This window comes from Ranitomeya variabilis, chromosome 6 (genome assembly GCF_051348905.1).
Source record: "Ranitomeya variabilis isolate aRanVar5 chromosome 6, aRanVar5.hap1, whole genome shotgun sequence".
In the NCBI taxonomy this organism is placed as follows: Eukaryota; Metazoa; Chordata; class Amphibia; order Anura; family Dendrobatidae; genus Ranitomeya; species Ranitomeya variabilis.
The window spans coordinates 584,244,392-584,266,032 of NC_135237.1; the positions used below are offsets into that span (position 1 = coordinate 584,244,392).

Sequence of the window (21,641 nt, forward strand, 5' to 3'; positions counted from 1 at the left end):
CGCATTGTGGTCTTGACCGATTATAAGAATCTGATTTACCTCGAGTCGGCCAAGCGGCTGAACCATAGACAGGCTCAGTGGTCCCTGTTTTTCTCCCGTTTTGATTTTGTGGTCTCGTATCTTCCAGGATCTAAGAATGTTAGGGCGGATGCCCTCTCTAGGAGTTTTTTGCCTGATTCTCCTGGAGTCCTTGAGCTGGTTGGCATTCTTAGGGAAGGGGTGATTCTGTCTGCCATCTCCCCTGATTTGCGGCGGGCGCTTCAGGAATTTCAGGCTGATAAACCTGACCGCTGTCCTGTGGGGAAGCTGTTTTTTCCTGATAGATGGACAAGTAAGGTAATTTCTGAGGTCCATTGTTCTGTGTTGGCCGGTCATCCTGGGATTTTTGGTACCAGAGATTTGGTTGCTAGGACCTTTTGGTGGCCTTCCTTGTCGCGGGATGTGCGTTCTTTTGTGCAGTCCTGTGGGACTTGTGCCCGGGCTAAGCCTTGCTGTTCCCGCGCTAGTGGGTTGCTTTTGCCTTTGCCTGTCCCTGAGAGGCCCTGGACGCATATTTCCATGGATTTTATTTCGGATCTTCCTGTGTCCCAGAGGATGTCTGTTATCTGGGTGGTTTGTGACCGGTTCTCTAAAATGGTCCATTTGGTACCTTTGCCTAAATTGCCTTCCTCCTCTGATTTGGTTCCATTATTTTTTCAGCATGTGGTTCGTTTGCATGGCATTCCAGAGAATATTGTGTCTGACAGAGGTTCCCAGTTTGTTTCCAGGTTTTGGCGGGCCTTTTGTGCTAAGATGGGCATTAATTTGTCTTTTTCTTCGGCGTTCCATCCTCAGACAAATGGCCAAACTGAGCGAACTAATCAAACCTTGGAAACCTATTTGAGATGCTTTGTGTCTGCTGATCAGGATGATTGGGTGGCTTTCTTGCCGTTGGCCGAGTTTGCCCTTAATAATCGGGCCAGTTCGGCTACTTTGGTTTCGCCTTTCTTTTGTAATTTTGGTTTCCATCCTCGTTTTTCTTCAGGGCAGGTTGAGCCTTCTGATTGTCCTGGTGTGGATTCTGTGATGGACAGGTTGCAGCAGATTTGGACTCATGTGGTAGACAATTTGACATTGTCCCAGGAAAAGGCTCAGCGTTTTGCTAACCGCCGTCGGTGTGTTGGTCCTCGGCTTCGTGTGGGGGATTTGGTCTGGTTATCCTCTCGTCATGTTCCTATGAAGGTTTCTTCCCCTAAGTTCAAGCCTCGGTTTATTGGTCCTTATAAGATTTCTGAGATTATCAATCCAGTGTCTTTTCGTTTGGCCCTTCCAGCCTCTTTTGCCATCCACAATGTTTTCCATAAATCTTTGTTGCGGAGATATGTGGTACCCGTTGTTCCCTCTGTTGATCCTCCTGCCCCGGTGTTGGTTGAGGGGGAGTTGGAATATGTGGTTGAGAAAATTTTGGATTCTCGTTTTTCGAGGCAGAGGCTTCAGTATCTTGTCAAGTGGAAGGGTTATGGCCAGGAGGATAATTCTTGGGTGGTTGCCTCCGATGTCCATGCCGCCGATTTGGATCGTGCTTTCCATTTGGCTCGTCCTGATCGGCCTGGGGGCTCTGGTGAGGGTTTGGTGACCCCTCCTCAAGGGGGGGGTACTGTTGTGAATTCCGCTCTTGGGCTCCCTCCGGTGGTTATAAGTAGCATTTTTGTGAATTCTGCTCTTGGGCTCCCTCCTGTGGTTTTGAGTGGTATGGCTGCTTCTTGGATTTAGCATCAGCAGCTGTTCTCACTGATCGTCTTTCTGGCTCGGCTATATTAGTCTGGCCTTATCCCTAATTCAATGCCAGTTGTCAATTGTTGAGCTTGGAGTCATGGCTCTCTGAGGATTTCCCTGCCACTCTGACCATTTCAGCAAAGCTAAGTCCTTGCTTGTCTTTTTGCAGTTCACTTGTTGTGGACTTTGTTGTTTGGCATTTTCTATGTTTTGCTCATTTGTCCAGCTTATCAGTATGGATCTATTTAGCTAAGCTGGAAGCTCTGGGCAGCAGAGTTTGCCCTCCACACCTTTAGTCAGGTGTGGAGATTTTTGCATTTCCCTGCGGTGGACTTTTTCTAGTTTTTATTACTGACCGCACAGTTTTCTGTTCTGTACTAATTCTGTCTAGCTAGTAGTGGCCTCCTTTGCTAAATCTTGTTTCATACTACGTATGTCATTTCCTTCTCCTCTCACAGTCATTATTTGTGGGGGGCTGTCCTATCCTTTGGGGATTTTCTCTGAGGCAAGATAGCTTTCCTGTTTCTACCTTTAGGGGTAGCTAGTTCTCCGGCTGTGACGAGGTGTCCAGGGAGTGACAGGAACATCCCACGGCTACTGCTAGTGTCTGTGTTAAGATTAGGAACTGCGGTCAGTATAGTTACCACCTGCTCAGAGCTAGTCGCATGTCGCTCCTTAATCACCAGACCATAACAGGGCTGATGTTAATAGCCTAGAAGGGGCCATGGATATTGCACCCACCCCCTTCCCCAGCTACAAACACCAGCTCAAAGCCACCCCTGAAATGGTGCATCTCTAAGATGCGCCAATTCCGGCACTTAGCCTCTCTCTTCCCACTACCCTGTAGAGGTGTCATATGGGTAATATTTGTGGGGTTAATGTCACCTTTGTATTGTAAGGTGACATCAAGCCGGCTTAGTAACGGAGAGGCGTCAATAAGACACCTATCCATTACTAATCCTATAGTTGTTAAGGGGTTAAATAAACACACAGCCAGAATAAAGTATTTTAATGAAATAAAACACTACACACTTTCTCATCTTTATTAGTCAGCTAACCATGCAACGCCCTCAATCTCCTGAAAAAAAAAACAGCAGTATACTCCCTGTTCCCGCACACACACACGTAGATACACACGGACACCCGCACATATTCACAGTTCACAGTCTCCGCCCACACACTTCCTCATCCGCAGCGTTTATCGCACGCAACTCCGCAGCAAAACCTCAGATTTTTACACCTGCTGTTTTGCCTAACTCAATGGTAGTCAATGAGTGCAGAAACGCTGTAGATCCGCAAAAAGAATTGACATGCTGCAGAAAATAAAACCCTGCAAATCCGCGCGTATTTTTCCGCAGCATGTGCACAACAATTCTCAATTTCCCATTGACTAACATTGGTTGTGCACTACACTGCGGATTTGATGCTATTCCGCGCATCCAAAAATGCTGCGGAAACGCATCAAAATCATCCAAGTGTCTCACCCCTGCTATTCCATGTGTATCTCTCCATCACACTCCATATGTCTCTCATCATACTACATGTCTCTCTCCTCATCACGCTCCATGTGTCTCACCCCTGCTGTTCCTTGTGTATCTCTCTCCACATCATGCTCCATGTGTGTCTCACTCATCATTCTACATGTCTCTCTCCCATCAGTCTCTCTCAGCCATACAATGTATCTCTCCCCTCCCTCCACAATGCCTGGCCATTCACTGCAGACCTGGATCTCCTTCTTATCTTACTGAGGGATGAGTGACAGACAGCTCCCCTCAGATAATGCTGCTCCATACACACCACATGTCTTCACTCTTCCTCCAGTCCACCATGCTGCTGAGCCCACTGTGTTCTGCTCTTCTGTAAACTCTGTAGCTGTGTTTCTGATGCAGTAACTGCTGGTGATAGCAGATCACAGGGCAGTCACACACAAAATGGCGCTGCCCTGTGATGCTGCTCTTCATTCTGCCCTAGGGATATTAGACCACCCAAAAGGGGAGGGAAATGCTGATGTCAGCAGGTACTGCCCCAATTTTCCAGCTAACAGTAAAGCTGGTAAGTCTCACTATAGCTGCTTGAGGTCTAAAACGGAAAATGCTCCCCCTAGTGGTCAATATATATATTTGTAAGAAAATATATATTTTTCATATAGAAATGTTTGCAAACAGTGCAAACATTGCATTAATACATTTTATTTACTGTTTTATGCTTAATTTCACACAAAAAAAACTACAAAAAAACTGGTGGCACCTTTCCTTTAATAAAATGGTCGGCCTTACCACAATAAAGGTATAGCCCCTCAGAGAATCTCCTCTGCCTTTCCTGGAAATGAGAGAACATCGCCCCAAGTTGCATCGGCTCCCCACAGTCAACGGGGCTCTCCAGCAAAATTGAAACCTTCTCCTCATTCTGTCTACCTCTCAATCTTCTATCAATCCGGATAGCTAATTGCATAGCAGCCTCAAGCTAAAAACTGACTCTTGAGTGCTGGATCATTCCATCTGACCTCTGCAGACCATCATCTGAACTGGGTACAATATCTCTCAGCGTCGCCAGAACCCTGTTTCAGCCGCCTGAGTTCTGCCTCGGCTCTAGTGACCTGATCAGGATCATCATATAACACCCCCATAGTAGAAAAAAACGCTTCTGACATCAAACAAGGGTCATTCGGACGCAATAAAAATGCCCAAACTTGGGGCTCACCTCGCAATAACGACATAATAATCCCCACACGCTGTAATTCAGCCCCTGAAGACCTGGGTCTAAGCTGAAAATAAAGTAAACATGCATTTTTAAACGAAAAAAAAATTCCTGCCGTTTACCCAAAAAATATTCAGGCAAACCCGCCTTAGGTTCTTCAGAGCGGATTCCAGGGCAATTACTCACGTGCTGCTGTGAGCTGGCAACTTCCAACATTAATCCTTGCAGACGCTGAGCAAGATCTTGAACACTGTTCATATTGCAGAAATCCTGGAGGTTTTTTTTTTTATATATACTTCTTTCTGGCTGGACAAACTGATATGGATCTGCAACAAAGGACTAAGGTAGAAGAGGGAAAACTGACCCTGCACTATGACTAGGCTGAAACCCTACGATGAAGTGGGCGACCCATTCCTTGTGAATAGACCCACCGACAATCCTAGGTTAATCTCAGCGAAGACCTATAGATAAGGGGAAGGGGTTCCCTAAAAGAACTAAGGACTGGGTACAAAAACGGGTCACCTCCTAATAGAAAACACAGAGAAGGCTGCAGAAACCCATAGAAAACAGAAACTAAGGCTAGCAGAACCAGAGGTACCAGCACTGTAGAAAACAGAAACCAAGGCTAGCAGAACCAGAGGTACCAGCACTGTAGAAAACAGAAACTAAGGCTAGCAGAACCAGAGGTCCCAGCACTGCACAAATAACACACAGAAGACAAAGCAAAGAGCTAGAGCTCAAACAGATTCACACTGTTGTCCAGCAAGGACTGGGAGGCAGGTGCTGGTTCATAAAGAGTGATACAAACACCTGACCCAAGACAAACCCAGCACCAGAGGAAAAAGACCAGCAGCCAGAACTCCACAACAAGATGGCGGATAGTCACAAACTACACAGATTCTAACAGAATGTAGTTTACTCTATTGAATGTAATCGCTGCAAACTGCAATATATTGGATGCGCTGCGGGTCCCCTGAAAAAGAGAATCCATGAGCATCTGTCAGATGCAGTGAAAGACAATATAACTGGAAGCTCCGCAGTGTCCAGACATTTCTGGTATGAACACAAAGAGGATCTGAGTGACCTGACTTTTTACGGTTTAGAAAAGGTAAAAAAAACCTTGGTGTGGAAACAGCAGGAGGATTTTACTTCACCGTGAAAGTTATTGGATCGTCACACTAGAAAACCGTGTACCAAACGGTCTGAACAATAGGCAGGATCTAATCAGCCCATACTGAATATTGTGAGGATATAAAGAGATAGATGAAAGGTTGTAGCAAATGAATAATTCTTATTTACATGAAGGCAATAATTAGCAACATTTAAAGGTTTCTACAGGAAAAATGCATCTTTTAAGGTTAATTTGATATAAATGCATTTTTTTTTAGATTTTTTTATTTTTTTTTAGGTTTTTTCAGAATAAGTTATTAACATACTGTAGATGCAATAATAGTAATGTGGAAACAAATGATATAAATGCATTGGGATAATTGACTTCAACTTTTGTCTAAGTAATATCTATTTTTATTAAACATTAGAGGCAAAAAAACCAAACTGTAAAAATGATAGTCAAATTCTCTGTTTATGAATAATTATTTTAATACTGAGTCTGTGATAATTAACAGACCTAAAAGATTTTGATACATATGATGAAATAAAGGGCACCATGCAGCAATATGCTCACTAAATTCCAGCACACTCCGCATATAAGGCCGGTTTCACACGTCAGTGGCTCCGGTACGTGAGGTGACAGTTTCCTCACGTACCGGAGCCACTGACACACGTAGACCCATTAAAATCAATGCATCTGTGCAGATGTCATTGATTTTATGCGGACCGTGTCTCCGTGTGCCAAACACGGAGACATGTCAGTGTTCGTGGGAGCGCACGTATTACACGGACCCATTAAAGTCAATGGGTCCATGTAAAACACGGACCGCACACGGACATTCTCCGTGTGCAGTCCCTGTGGCATGCAGGAGACAGCGCTACAGTAAGCGCTGTCCCCCCCACATGGTGCTGAAGCCGCCATTCATATCTTCTGTGCAGCAGCGTTTGCTGCATAGAAGATATGAATAATAGTGTTTAAAAGAAAGATCTATCTGTCCGCCACCCTCCCACCCCCTGTGTGCCCCCCCGCTGTTCTGAAAATACTCACCTGCGTCCCTCGTTGGCTGTCGCTTCCTGGTCTGGCCGCGCCTTCTACTGTATGAGGTCATTCATGACTGTAAATGAGCGGCCCCACGTGACCGCATACAGTAGAAGGTGCAGCCAGACCAGGAAGCAGCGACAGCCAACGAGGAAAGCGGGTGAGTATTTTCAGAACAGCGGGGGGGCGCACAGGGGGTGGGAGGGCGGCGGACACATAGATCTTTCTTTTAAACACTATTATTCATATCTTCTATGCAGCAAACGCTGCTGCACAGAAGATATGAATCGCGGCTTCAGCACGATGCAGTGTACCACACGCTCCGTGTGGTACCCACTCGGCACATGGGCGGCACACGTGTGCCGCACGTATGGCCTACGTGAGCTCACGGGCACACGGACATGGATAACTCCGGTAACGATTTTTTCCGGTACCGGAATTATCTGGACGTGTGGGACAGCCCTAACAAAGTTTTAACCCTGCAAGATAAGGGTATACACCCTATTTTAATTATGCAAATTACCAGATTCCCAATTGGACTGGATTGGAGTTCCTAAGAGCAGGGTATATTACTATCTTGGACACTGCTCACATTTGAGACCTAGAAGAAGACCTAAGAAGGTCGAAACGTGTTCTCTGCACGCATAAAGCAGCAGTGTGCCCTTTCTTTGATCCCCCTCTGTACATCAAGGATTTCTGCAAAATTGATTATTTTAAAGATGAAATAATAAAAAGGATTTTAACTGGCAAGTAGAATAGATCCGCTGGAATTACTTGTTGTTTTCTGTGACATAACAGAATGGGGCAAATCCTGTCGTTATAGAAGGGGTTGTTTCAGACGTAACAGAAGGGGGCCGTTCCCGACGTGACAGAATGCGACCGGTCCCGATACGACAGAATGGGGCCGATCCTGTCGCTATAGAAGGGGTTGTTCCAGACGTGACAGAATGTGGCCGTTCCCGACGTGACAGAATGGGGCCGATCCAGTCATTATAGAAGGGGTTGTTCCAGACGTAACAGAATGGGGCCGATCACGACATGACAGAATTCATCCGGTCCGGACGAGACAGAATGGGGCCGATCCAGTCATTATAGAAGGGGTCGTTCCAGACGTGACAGAATTCATCCCGTCCGGACGTAACAGATCCTATCATTATAGAAGGGGTTGTTCCAGACGTAACAGAATGGGGCCGATCACGACATGACAGAATTCATCCGGTCCGGACGAGACAGAATGGGGCCGATCCAGTCATTATAGAAGGGGTCGTTCCAGACGTGACAGAATTCATCCCGTCCGGACGTAACAGATCCTATCATTATAGAAGGGGTTGTTTCAGACGTAACAGAAGGGGGCCGTTCCCGACGTGACAGAATGCGACCGGTCCCGATACGACAGAATGGGGCCGATCCTGTCGCTATAGAAGGGGTTGTTCCAGACGTGACAGAATGTGGCCGTTCCCGACGTGACAGAATGGGGCCGATCCAGTCATTATAGAAGGGGTTGTTCCAGACGTAACAGAATGGGGCCGATCACGACATGACAGAATTCATCCGGTCCGGACGAGACAGAATGGGGCCGATCCAGTCATTATAGAAGGGGTCGTTCCAGACGTGACAGAATTCATCCCGTCCGGACGTAACAGATCCTATCATTATAGAAGGGGTTGTTCCAGACGTAACAGAATGGGGCCGATCACGACATGACAGAATTCATCCGGTCCGGACGAGACAGAATGGGGCCGATCCAGTCATTATAGAAGGGGTCGTTCCAGACGTGACAGAATTCATCCCGTCCGGACGTAACAGATCCTATCATTATAGAAGGGGTTGTTTCAGACGTAACAGAAGGGGGCCGTTCCCGACGTGACAGAATGCGACCGGTCCCGATACGACAGAATGGGGCCGATCCTGTCGCTATAGAAGGGGTTGTTCCAGACGTGACAGAATGTGGCCGTTCCCGACGTGACAGAATGGGGCCGATCCAGTCATTATAGAAGGGGTTGTTCCAGACGTAACAGAATGGGGCCGATCACGACATGACAGAATTCATCCGGTCCGGACGAGACAGAATGGGGCCGATCCAGTCATTATAGAAGGGGTCGTTCCAGACGTGACAGAATTCATCCCGTCCGGACGTAACAGATCCTATCATTATAGAAGGGGTTGTTCCAGACGTAACAGAATGGGGCCGATCACGACATGACAGAATTCATCCGGTCCGGACGAGACAGAATGGGGCCGATCCAGTCATTATAGAAGGGGTCGTTCCAGACGTGACAGAATTCATCCCGTCCGGACGTAACAGATCCTATCATTATAGAAGGGGTTGTTTCAGACGTAACAGAAGGGGGCCGTTCCCGACGTGACAGAATGCGACCGGTCCCGATACGACAGAATGGGGCCGATCCTGTCGCTATAGAAGGGGTTGTTCCAGACGTGACAGAATGTGGCCGTTCCCGACGTGACAGAATGGGGCCGATCCAGTCATTATAGAAGGGGTTGTTCCAGACGTAACAGAATGGGGCCGATCACGACATGACAGAATTCATCCGGTCCGGACGAGACAGAATGGGGCCGATCCAGTCATTATAGAAGGGGTCGTTCCAGACGTGACAGAATTCATCCCGTCCGGACGTAACAGATCCTATCATTATAGAAGGGGTTGTTCCAGACGTAACAGAATGGGGCCGATCACGACATGACAGAATTCATCCGGTCCGGACGAGACAGAATGGGGCCGATCCAGTCATTATAGAAGGGGTCGTTCCAGACGTGACAGAATTCATCCCGTCCGGACGTAACAGATCCTATCATTATAGAAGGGGTTGTTCCAGACGTAACAGAATGGGGCCGATCACGACATGACAGAATTCATCCGGTCCGGACGAGACAGAATGGGGCCGATCCAGTCATTATAGAAGGGGTCGTTCCAGACGTGACAGAATTCATCCCGTCCGGACGTAACAGATCCTATCATTATAGAAGGGGTTGTTCCAGACGTAACAGAATGAGGCTGATCACGACATGACAGAATTCATCCGGTCCGGACGAGACAGAATGGGGCCGATCCAGTCATTATAGAAGGGGTCGTTCCAGACGTGACAGAATTCATCCCGTCCGGACGTAACAGATCCTATCATTATAGAAGGGGTTGTTCCAGACGTAACAGAATGGGGCTGATCACGACATGACAGAATTCATCCGGTCCGGACGAGACAGAATGGGGCCGATCCAGTCATTATAGAAGGGGTCGTTCCAGACGTGACAGAATTCATCCCGTCCGGACGTAACAGATCCTATCATTATAGAAGGGGTTGTTCCAGACGTAACAGAATGGGGCTGATCACGACATGACAGAATTCATCCGGTCCGGACGAGACAGAATGGGTCCGATCCAGTCATTATAGAAGGGGTCGTTCCAGACGTGACATAATGGGGCCGGTCCCGACATGACAGAATTCGTCCAATCCGGACGTGAAAGATCCTGTTGTTATAGAAGGGGTCGTTCCAGATGAGACAGAATAGGGCCGGTCCCGACATATCAGAATTTGTCCCTTCCGAATGTGACAGAATGGGGCCGATCCTGTCATTATAGAAGGGGTCGTTCCAGATGTGACAGAATGAGGCCGGTCCCGACATGACAGTATTCTGCCAGTCCGGACTGTACGTAGTAGGGCTAATCACATGGTTTCATGCTTCACATTTTCAGGAATGTTCATTATTAAGCACCAGGGATCAGGAGCTTCATCTCATCCAAATGGGAAAGCTGCGATCTTTTAAAAGAATGAAGAGCAGCAAAGAAACCAGAAGAGAAGCCATGGAGAAATACCTACAGCTCATGTACCCGGAGAAACCCGGCTTCACTGTGAGTAGCACGTAGAGGTGGGGGTAGATCAAGCCATGTTATCCAGGTAGATCAGGCCATGTGATCCGGGTAGATCAGGCCATGTGATCCGGGTAGATCAGGCCATGTGACCTGGGTAGATCAATTCATCTGATCCTGGTACATTGGGTCATGTGAACTGTGTACATCAAGTAGTGTAATCCAGGTGCATCAAGACGTGATCCGGCTAGATCGGGTAGCGGGCTTGGAGGCACAAGGAGAGTTATCTACTTTCAGATCCTAAAGACAAATATTGTTGTCTCTAGAGTGGACACATTTCTCAATTCACGATCCCAGTGTATTCAGTCCCATATGTCCAAAAATAGTAGGCATTAGAGACTTCAGAATACGTAAGTCAGCATAATCTATGGCCAACCACCATAAGATAAGAAGCCATTCTAACTATGTTAAAACAAATGTTTTTATTAGATATCAACAAAATAAAATTAAAACAATTAAAAAGACAGGGCATCAGAGCCTCCAAAAAAGAGTAAGAAAGCAGCAATGTATAGTATATATGTCAGACAGGTAGAGGAGTGGGAGGAATGGTGGACTAGCTGAGGAAATGACAGAGTATCAGGGAGATTGGTGTGTCCATGACACCAGAGCCCCAGTGGCCACAAAGTATAAGGCTTTATGCTGAGATTGCAGTAGACTACTAGATAGATGCCACATAGTTGAACGTGACAATGGTACTGGGAATCCTGGGAGTGCAGATATGTCAGTGTGTGTGAGTGTAGTCAATGGGATCTGCACTATACCCTCATGGACCCCCTGGAAAACACATCCATAGTTAGTAATTTCAAGATCATATACAGTGGGGAAAAAAATATTTAGTCAGCCACCAATTGTGCAAGTTCTCCCACTTAAAAAAGATGAGAGGCCTGTAATTGACATCATAGGTAGACCACAACTATGAGAGTCAAAATGGTAAAGCGAAACCAGAAAATCACCTTGTCTGATTTGGCAAGATTTATTTAGCAAATTATGGTGGAAAATAAGTATTTGGTTACCTAAAAACATGCAAGATTTCTGGTTCTCACAGATCTGTAACTTCTTCTTTAAGAGGCTCCTCTGTCCTCCACTCATTACCTGTAGTAATGGCACCTGTTTGAACTTGTTATCAATATAAAAGACCCCTGTCCACAACCTCAAACAGTCACACTCCAAACTCCACTATGGTGAAGACCAAAGAGCTGTCAGAGGACCCCAGAAACAAAATTGTAGCCCTGCACCAGGCTGGGAAGACTGAATCTGCAATAGGCAACCAGCTTGGAGTGAAGAAATCAACAGTGGGAGCAATAATTAGAAAATGGAAGACATTCAAGACCACTGGTAATCTCCCTCGATCTGGGGCTCCAGATCTCACCCCGTGAGGTCAAAATGATCACAAGAACGGTGAGCAAAAATCCCAGAACCACACGGGGGGGACCTAGTGAATGACCTACATAGAGTTGGGACCACAGTAACAAAGGCTACCATCAGTAACACACTACACCGCCAGGGACTCAGATCCTGCAGTGCCAGATGTTGCCCCCTGCTTAAGCCAGTAAATACCCGGGCCCGTTTGACGTTTGCTAGAGAGCATTTGGATTATCCAGAAGAGTATTGGGAGAATGTCCTATGGTCTGATGAAACCAAAGTAGAACTGTTTGGTAGAAACAAAACTTGTCATGTTTGGAGGAGATAGAATTATGAGCTTCATCCAAAGAACACCATACCTACTGTGAAGCATGGGGGTGGCAACATCATGCTTTTGGGGCTTTTTCTCTGCAAAGGGACCAGGACAACTGTGTACATGAAAGAATGAATGGGGCCATGCTTCGTGAGATTTTGAGTGCAAACCTCCTTCCATCAGCAAGCGCATTGAAGATGAGACGTGGATGGGTCTTTCAGCATGATAATGATCCCAAGCACATTGCCAGGGCAATGAAGGAGTGGCTTCGTAAAAAGCATATGAAGGTCCTGGAGTGGCCTAGCCAGTCTCCAGACCTCAACTCCATAGAAAACCTAAGGAAGGAAATGAAAGTCCGTGTTGCCCAACCACAAGCCCAAAACATCACTGCTCTAGAGGAGATCTGCATGGAGGAATGGGCCAATATACCACCAACAGTGTGTGCCAACCTTGTGAAGACTTTCATCGCCAACAAAGGATATGTAACAAAATATTGAGATGAACTTTTGTTAATGACCAAATAATTATTTTCCACCATAATTTGCAAAATAAATCTTGTCAAATCAGACAAGGAGATTTTTTGGATTTGTTTTCTCATTGTGACTCTCATAGTTGTGGTCTACCTATGATGTCAATTACAGGCCGCTCTCATCTTTATAAGTGGGAGAACTTGGACAATTGGTCGCTGTCGCTGACTAAATACTTTTTTCCCCACTGTAGTATAGGGTGTTACCTAATGGAGAGCGGTACAGAGGTCAGTAACACTGTGACACTGGCTGCGCTCCCATGGCTGTTTCTCACCATTGCTCTGTGACCCTGTCTTTTTAATTGTTTTTAATTTTATTTTGTAGATATCTAATAAAAATATTTGTTTTAACTTCGTTAGAATCGCTTCTTATCTTATAGTGGTCAGCCATAGATTATGCTGATTTACGATCCCAGTGTATGTATGATCAGTACACTATCCCAGTGCATGTATGATCAGTACACTATCCCAGTGCATGTATGATCAGTACACGATCCCAGTGCATGTATGATCAATACACGATCCCAGTGCATGTATGATCAGTACACTATCCCAGTGCATGTATGATCAGTAGTCTATCCCAGTGTGTGTGTATGATCAGTAGTCTATCCCAGTGCATGTATGATCAGTACACTATCCCAGTGTATGTATGATGAGTACTTTATCCCAGTGCATGTATGATCAGTAGTCTATCCCAGTGCATGTATGATCAGTACACTATCCCAGTGTATGTATGATCAGTACACTATCCCAGTGCATGTATGATCAGTACACTATCCCAGTGCATGTATGATCAGTACACTATCCCAGTGCATGTATGATCAGTACACTATCCCAGTGCATGTATGATCAGTACACGATCCCAGTGCATGTATGATCAGTACACTATCCCAGTGCATGTATGATCAGTACACGATCCCAGTGCATGTATGATCAGTACACTATCCCAGTGCATGTATGATCAGTACACTATCCCAGTGCATGTATGATCAGTACACTATCCCAGTGCATGTATGATCAGTACACTATCCCAGTGCATGTATGATCAGTACACTATCCCAGTGCATGTATGATCAGTACACTATCCCAGTGCATGTATGATCAGTACACTATCCCAGTGCATGTATGATCAGTAGTCTATCCCAGTGTACAGTGGTGTGAAAAGTGTTTGCCCCCTCCCTGATTTCCCATTCTTTTGCATGTTGTTCACATGTAAATGTTTCAGATCAACAAACAAATGTAAACATTACCAGTCGATCAGGAGTGCTGCACTCTATCAGGTGGATGGGGCACAAAGGATATGAAGTAGAATCTGTAAATGGTAACCTTTGGCACTCAGTTAGAAATAAGTTCAATTTTCAAATAATTTTGGATTTATTAATGAACAGCCGACATAATAAGTCAACAGACATCATTCCATCCAACGTTTCGGCAACATTTGCCTTTATCAAGGAAGTCTATGAACATTAAAACATAAATGAACAACTTATGATTAACATCATCCAATAACCTTAATTCACAAACGAAAAAATACAAATGAAGTATATCAAGCAGCTGTATGTTTCCATATGACTAGATTAAATATCACAGGAAGGTAATGAGGTAAGTGACCCAAAACTAGTACATAATGATCATGTATGTAGACCTGAAAAGAAGGAAGAGGAATACTAATACATCCTAAAATGAAAGCCATAGGGGAGGAGATGAACAGAAACAGATTGGAATCGAATACAAATTGCTCCCCTGCAGACACTACACATGTCATTCACAGTTCACTTTTATCTCAGTAGAGAGGACACACAAGACAAGCTAAAAAGGTGAGATCCTTGCCCGACTGGGGATTAGTACCTATGTGAGAGCCCAACGGGTGCTTTTGAGGACTTTTGTGGCGGCCCAGGCTCCAACCGGAAACCTTGACTCCGGGGAGGGTAATCGAGTGGTACACAGCCAGTCAGGACTTTATATGGGACTCTGCCCCATTGCGGTTGTCACGCTGGATCCTGCAAGCCCAGGAGCTGGGGAAAGGGTCGCATTCCCTTACTGGGGACAGTCAGCCCACAGTCCATACTGAGCGGGTACCCTGGAGAGAGAATGGCAGGAGACCAGTTTCCCCCAAAGCAGTCTCAAAGACTAACGGTGCCTCCACTCTCAGGTGCTGGCGATGCCAACTGCCCCCCTGCTGAACCTATGGACTGTGGGTTTATGCACAGGGTCTTTATGTATGCCCACTCAGTCTGCACCACATCTACAGGCATTGCATGCAGCGAACCCCATCTGTGCCAGGTATTCGTAAACGGGTACCAGACAGAAGCTCTCTTGGACTCAGGGAGCTTAGTGACTCTGGTCTATGGGTCACTAGTTGCCGGGAACAACCCCAATGGTTGGAAAGTGGGGGTTGGTGTGTATACATGAGGAACTGTTCTCTGTGGGAGACCAGGGTAAATGTCATTCCAGGTGTGGTGCCTGAAGATCACGAGTCAGGGATACCTGCCGTAAGGGTCCTGTCACGGGGCAGAAACAGGAAAACAGAAGATGAGGAATCTGGGCTCCTGAACTGCCCCTCAGGCTAAGGGAAGCCCTGTCTTTCCTTAACTTGGGGGTACCCTTGAAGGTAGGGAGGCCCAAGTCACCGACCTGTCGCTGTCTCCTGTTAAACCCTGAACTAAACCCCCACCCCAGGAGGTGAACAGTGTAAACAGCACCACAAAGCAATAAACAGGAATAAACAATATGAGTGAGGGGAACACAATACCAAAAGGTGAATGCACAAACTACAAAGCAACAAAACTCAGAACTTAGCTTGTGCACGCCGCTGCAGACTCCACAACACAGATAGTACAGCAACTGAGCTCCAAACACCAGACTTGGCTGACACCAGGGAGCTGCTACTGCGAGGTTGGTCTCCAGAAGGACCTGTATAACCGTCAGCTGATGCACCAGGTGACCTTATAAAGGATGGTGGGAGTGGTCACAAACATCAGCTGACCCAGCAGCAATGCAATGACACCAGCGGCCACCGGGGGGAGAAAACTGCATTAACCCCCAATGACCAGAAAGGAAAAAAGGTTTCTCCTCATGATGAGTCCCTATACGCAGGTGTATATCATCCACGACTTGGGTCACCCACCCCTGGCTGAGTGGTACGGAGTCAATGGCCTGGACGCTTTGGGGTTTAGTTAGTGTTCTACACCTCAGGCCATGGGTCTAGATAAAATGAGCATCCACCAAATTGACTCCCGCTCCACTGTCCACAAGCACCGGCATATTCTCAGTTACCCCACCAATAACCACCTCAGCAGGTAAGGTACACTGAGAAGAAAAAATGGAGGAAATATACACACCCTGGTCGCCTCTCTCCACACGACCAGGAGGAAGCGGCTCTTTGGATGGTGCATGTACTTTGGCACGCGCTGGGCAGACATTGATAAAATGACCAGTCTGCCCACAGTAGAAACATGCCCCCACTCCACGGCGGACCGCAGGCAACCCAGTTTGGGAACCAACTCCTCCCTCCAGCATGGGTTCGTCCACCTGCCCAGGTGTGTCCTCCTCCCTAGCAAGGACTATAGGGGACACACTTGGTGTATGCCTCTCCCTCAAGCGTCTATCCACCCGGATGGCAAGGGACATGGCGGCCTCCAACGACCTGGGGGCTGCGTACTGCGCCAGAGTATCTTGCAACCTAGGGGATAGACCCTGCAAAATGGCTCCTAAGGGCAGGGTCATTCCACTGTGTCAGTGGCCCACCTCCTGAACTTCGAACAGTACTCCTCAGCCGGCCGGCCCCCCTGCTTCATCTTACGGAGTCGGGATTCCGCCAGGGAGACACCATCTGGATCACCATACACCAGCGCTAGAGCCGTAAAAAAAACTCGTCCACCGACCGTAGGGATGGTGAACCGGTCGGCAGGGAGAAGGCCCAGGATTGGGGATCAATCTTAAGAAGGGAAACGATGATTCCCACCCATTGTTCCTCACTCCCTGATGAACGGGGGCGGAGCCTGAAGTATAGCTTGCAGGCCTCCTTAAAAACCAAAAATGTATCTCTCCCTCCAGAAAACCTGTCTGGGAGAGATATCTTGGGTTCTGGTACAGCCTGAACCTGAGCCGAGGCCCAAAACCCCAACAACTGCTGCAGCTGCTGCACCACCTCACCACACAGCACCTTACACTCATCGGTGAAAGTCTGTAGCAATTGGGCAAAGGCCTGCATTTGGGCCATGGCTCACCAGAAAAAAAAAAAGAATGGTTGGTTATAATGTCACGGGGCAGAAACAGGAAAACAGGAGATGAGGAATCTTGGCCCCTGAACTGCCCCTCAGGCTAGGGGAAGCCCTGTCTTTCCTTAACTTGGGGGTATCCTTGAAGGTAGGGAGGCCCAAGTCACCGACCTGTCCCTGTCTCCTGAACTAAACCCCCACCCCAGGAGGTAAACAGTGTAAACAGCACCACAAAGCAATACACAGGAATAAACACTATGAGAGTGAGGGGAACATGATACCAAAAGGTGAATGCACAAACTACAAAGTAACAAAACTCAGAACTTAGCTTGTGCACGATACTTGCGGTATCGGAATGCTCAACACTAATTGGGACATGTTCTTGCCCTATCTAATGTTCGCTCTTCGCGAGGTACTACAGGCATCCACAGGTTTCTCACTGTTTGAGCTATTGTATGTCAGGCATCCGAGGGCACTGCTCGACGTAGCTAAGAAGATGTGGGAACAAGAGCCAACTCCACATCGGAGAGTAACCGAGCATGTGGCAATCATGCAGGACTGTATTGTGGCAGTCAGGCCCATAGTAAAGGAACATCTGATGGATGCCCAGGCCGCACAGAGCCGCACGTATAATAAAAAAGCCACGGTCGGGACCTATAAAGAAGGGGACCGGGTGCTGGTACCAGTACCCACCGCAGAGAGTAAACTCATGGCCAAGGGGCAAGGGCCATGAGATGCGGGGGAAGGTACGAGAAGTGAATTACAGAGTGTACCAGCCCAGAAAGAAGAAACCCGAACAACTGTATCATGTTAACCTGCTTAAAGCCTAGAAGGTCCAGGAATGTTTGGTCACGGAGTCGACTCCGGTCGTACCAACGGAGATCCCTCTGGCACCGGCCAAGGACGTGGCCAGGGTGAGGTTAAGATGAATGACACTCTCACAAAACAGCAGCGACAGGAAGCACGAGATGTGGTGCAACAGAATAAGGGCGTATTCTCAGAACTGCCGGGTCTGACCTCGGTGGTCCAGCACAACATTGTCACCGAACCTCGGGTAAGGGGTCGGATGAAACCGTACCGAGTGCCAGAGGCCCGGAGGCAAACCATCGCGGCTGCAGTGAAGCAAATGCTCCAGTTAGGAGTCACTGAGGAATCCCGGAGCGAGTGGGCCAGCCCCATTGTCCTAATTCTGAAGCCAGATGGGTCATTACGCTTTTGACTTTAGGACATTGAATGAGGTATCAAAGTTTGACCTTTATTCAGTGCCCCAGGTGGACGAGCTAATTGAGAAAGCGGGGGAGGCCCAGTACTTCTCCACGCTCGATCTCGCCAAAGGTTACTGGCAGATCCCACTGACAGAATTGGCGAAAGAAAAGACCACCTTTATAACGCCAGAGGGTCTTTATCACAAAGTCGTCTTTCCTTTTGGATTACATGTGGCTCCGGCCGCATTCCAGAGGCTGATGGACCTAGTGTTAGAGCCTCATCGGAAATACGCGTCGGCATATTTAGATGATATCGTCATTTTTAGTACCAACTGGAATACCCACTTGTTCCAGGTACAAGCAGTACTGGATTCTCAGAGAATCGCGGGGTTAATATCGAAACCAAAAAAATGAGTGATAAGATTCACGGAAGCCTGGTACTTAGGATAAGGGATTGGCGCGGGGTTATCAAAACCCACGTAAACAAGATTAAGGCCAGCCAAAACTGGCACAGAACAGATGAGGGCATTCCTCAGCATCATTGGATACTACCGCCAGTTTATACCCAATTTTGCTGAGAGATCAGCCCCCCTAACGGACCTATTAGGGTATGTTTCCACCGTCAGGATTGCATCAGGATTTGCTCTGGATTTGACGCAGGTAAAATCTGCACCTGAGGTCACTGGCAGGTCACCTGCGTTTTTGATGCGTTTTTACATGCGTTTTTTTCCATCTATTATCTATCGTATCTATCTATTGCATCTATCTATTATCTTCTATCTATCCATCTATTATCTATCTATCTATCTATCTATCTATCTATCTATCTATCCATCCATCCATCCATCGATTATCTATCCATCTATTATCTATCTATCTATTATCTATCTATTGTATCTATCTATTATCTATCTACAGTTTCTATCGTATCTATCTATCTATCTATCTATCTATCTATCTATCTATCTATCTATCTATCTATCTATCTATCGTATGTCTATCTATCACCTATCTATCTATCCATCTATTATCTATCTATCCATCTATTATCTATCTATCCATCTATTATCTATCTATAGTATCTATCGTATCTATCTATCTATCGTATCTATCTATCCATCTATTATCTATCTATCCATCTATCTATCTATCTATCTATCTATCTATCTATCTATCTATCTATCGTATCTATCTATCCATCCATCTATTATCTATCTATCCATCTATTATCTATCTATCATATCTATCTATTGTATCTATCTATTATCTATCGTATCTATCTATCTATCTATCTATCTATCTATCTATCTATCTATCTATCTATCCATCAATTATCTATCTATTATCTATCTATCGTATCTATTGTATCTATCTATCCATCTATTATCTATCTATCTATCCATCTATTATCTATCTATCTATCTATCTATCTATCTATCTATCTATCTATCGTATGTCTATCTATCACCTATCTATCCATCTATTATCTATCTATCTATCCATCTGTTATCTATCTATCTATCCATCTATTATCTATCTATCTATCTATCTATCTATCTATCTATCATATCTATCATATCTATCTATCTATCTATCTATCTATCTATCTATCTATCTATCTATCGTATCTGTCTGTCTGTCTATCACCTATTCATCTATTATCTATCTATCCATCTGTTATCTATCTATCAATCTATCTATCACCTATCTGTCTATCTATCAATCTATCTATCTATCACCTATCTGTCTATCTATCTATCTATCTATCTATCTATCTATCTGTCTATCTATCTATCTATCGATCTATTATCTATCTATCCATCTGTTATCTATCGTATCTATCTATTATCTATCTATTATCTACTGATATATCTATCTATAAATATATCTATCTATAGATAGATATATCTATAGATAGCTAGATATATCGATAGATAGATAATAGATAGATAGATAGACAGATAATATATAGATAAGATAGATAGATAATACCAAGCCCGATGTTTAGTAATAAACATAATAAAATGTTAATAAAGCGTTAGGCCGGGATCACACATGTGAGAAACTCGGACGAGTCTCGCATCTTAATACCCGGCACTGCCGCCGGCACTCAGGAGCGGAGCGTGCAGGTACATGTCTTTCTATGCAGCCACACGCTCCTGAGTGCCGGTGGCAGTGCCGGGTATTAAGATGCGAGACTCGTCCGAGTTTCTCACATGTGTGATCCCGGCCTTAAATAAAGACACACACATGAAATCTGTGTTAGGCCGGGGTCACACTTGCAAGAAAATCGCACGAGTCTCGCACCTCAATACCCGGCACTGCCGCCGACACTCGGGACCGGAGCGTGCGGCTGCATGTATTTCTATGCAGCTGAACGCTCCTGTCCTGAGTGCTGGCGGCAGTGCCGGGTATTGAGGCGAGAGACTTGTGTGAGTTTCTCGCAAGTGTGATCCCCGCCTTAAACGCAATATCTGTTTAATAAAAAAAAATAGAAAAAAAATGATGCACTTTTCTGCGCCACAGAGGGAAAGTCAGTGACTAGGAGCCGATGTTTATTGTTATGACCCCAATGGCGAGGGTCTCAGAGGAACGTGGAAGTCTGCAGAATACAAAAATCCAGCTCATAGGGCAGTGGTAACTGGGTTGACCATATATCTACTCCTAACGCCAACACTAGAAGTAGCCGGGGATCATTCCTACGTTGATTCTAGATGACACGCGCCAGCCGGAGAATCTAGCTACCCCTAGTAGAGGAAAACAAAGACCTTTCTTGCCTCCAGAGAAGGGGACCCCAAAGCTGGATAGAAGCCCCCCACAAATAATGACGGTTAGGTAAGAGGAAATGACAAACACAGAAATGAACCAGGTTTAGCACAGAGAGGCCCGCTTACTGATAGCAGAATAAAGAAAGGTAACTTATATGGTCAACAAAAACCCTATCAAAATCCACACTGGAAATTCAAGAACCCCCGAACCGTCTAACGGTCCGGGGGGAGAACACCAGCCCCCTAGAGCTTCCAGCAAAGGTCAGGATATAGATTAGGAACAAGCTGGACAAAAATACAAAACCAAAACAAATAGCAAAAAGCAAAAGGCAGACTTAGCTGATATAACTGGAACCAGGATCAGTAGACAAGAGCACAGCAGACTAGCTCTGATAACTACGTTGCCAGGCATTGAACTGAAGGTCCAGGGAGCTTATATAGCAACACCCCTAACTAACGACCCAGGTGCGGATAAAAGGAATGACAGAAAAACCAGAGTCAAAAAACTAGTAACCACTAGAGGGAGCAAAAAGCAAATTCACAACAGTACCCCCCCCCTTAGTGAGGGGTCACCGAACCCTCACCACGACCACCAGGGCGATCAGGATAAGCGGCATGAAAGGCACGAACTAAATCGGCCGCATGAACATCAGAGGCGACCACCCAGGAATTATCCTCCTGACCATAGCCCTTCCACTTGACCAGGTACTGAAGCCTCCGCCTGGAGAGGCGAGAATCCAAGATCTTCTCCACCACGTACTCC

The 21,641-nt window shown here is 46.1% G+C and overlaps 1 protein-coding gene across 3 annotated transcripts in view; it reads left to right on the forward strand.

Moving 5' to 3' along the window:
* WDR97 (WD repeat domain 97) overlaps positions 1-21,641 on the forward strand; it is a 684,776-nt gene that overhangs the window by 292,790 nt on the left and 370,345 nt on the right. For all 3 annotated transcript variants that reach the window (XM_077271608.1, XM_077271609.1, XM_077271610.1), the window contains exon 13: positions 10,311-10,466. In XM_077271608.1, coding sequence (XP_077127723.1) covers positions 10,311-10,466 — 156 coding nt within the window. The remainder of the gene's footprint in view (positions 1-10,310; positions 10,467-21,641) is intronic.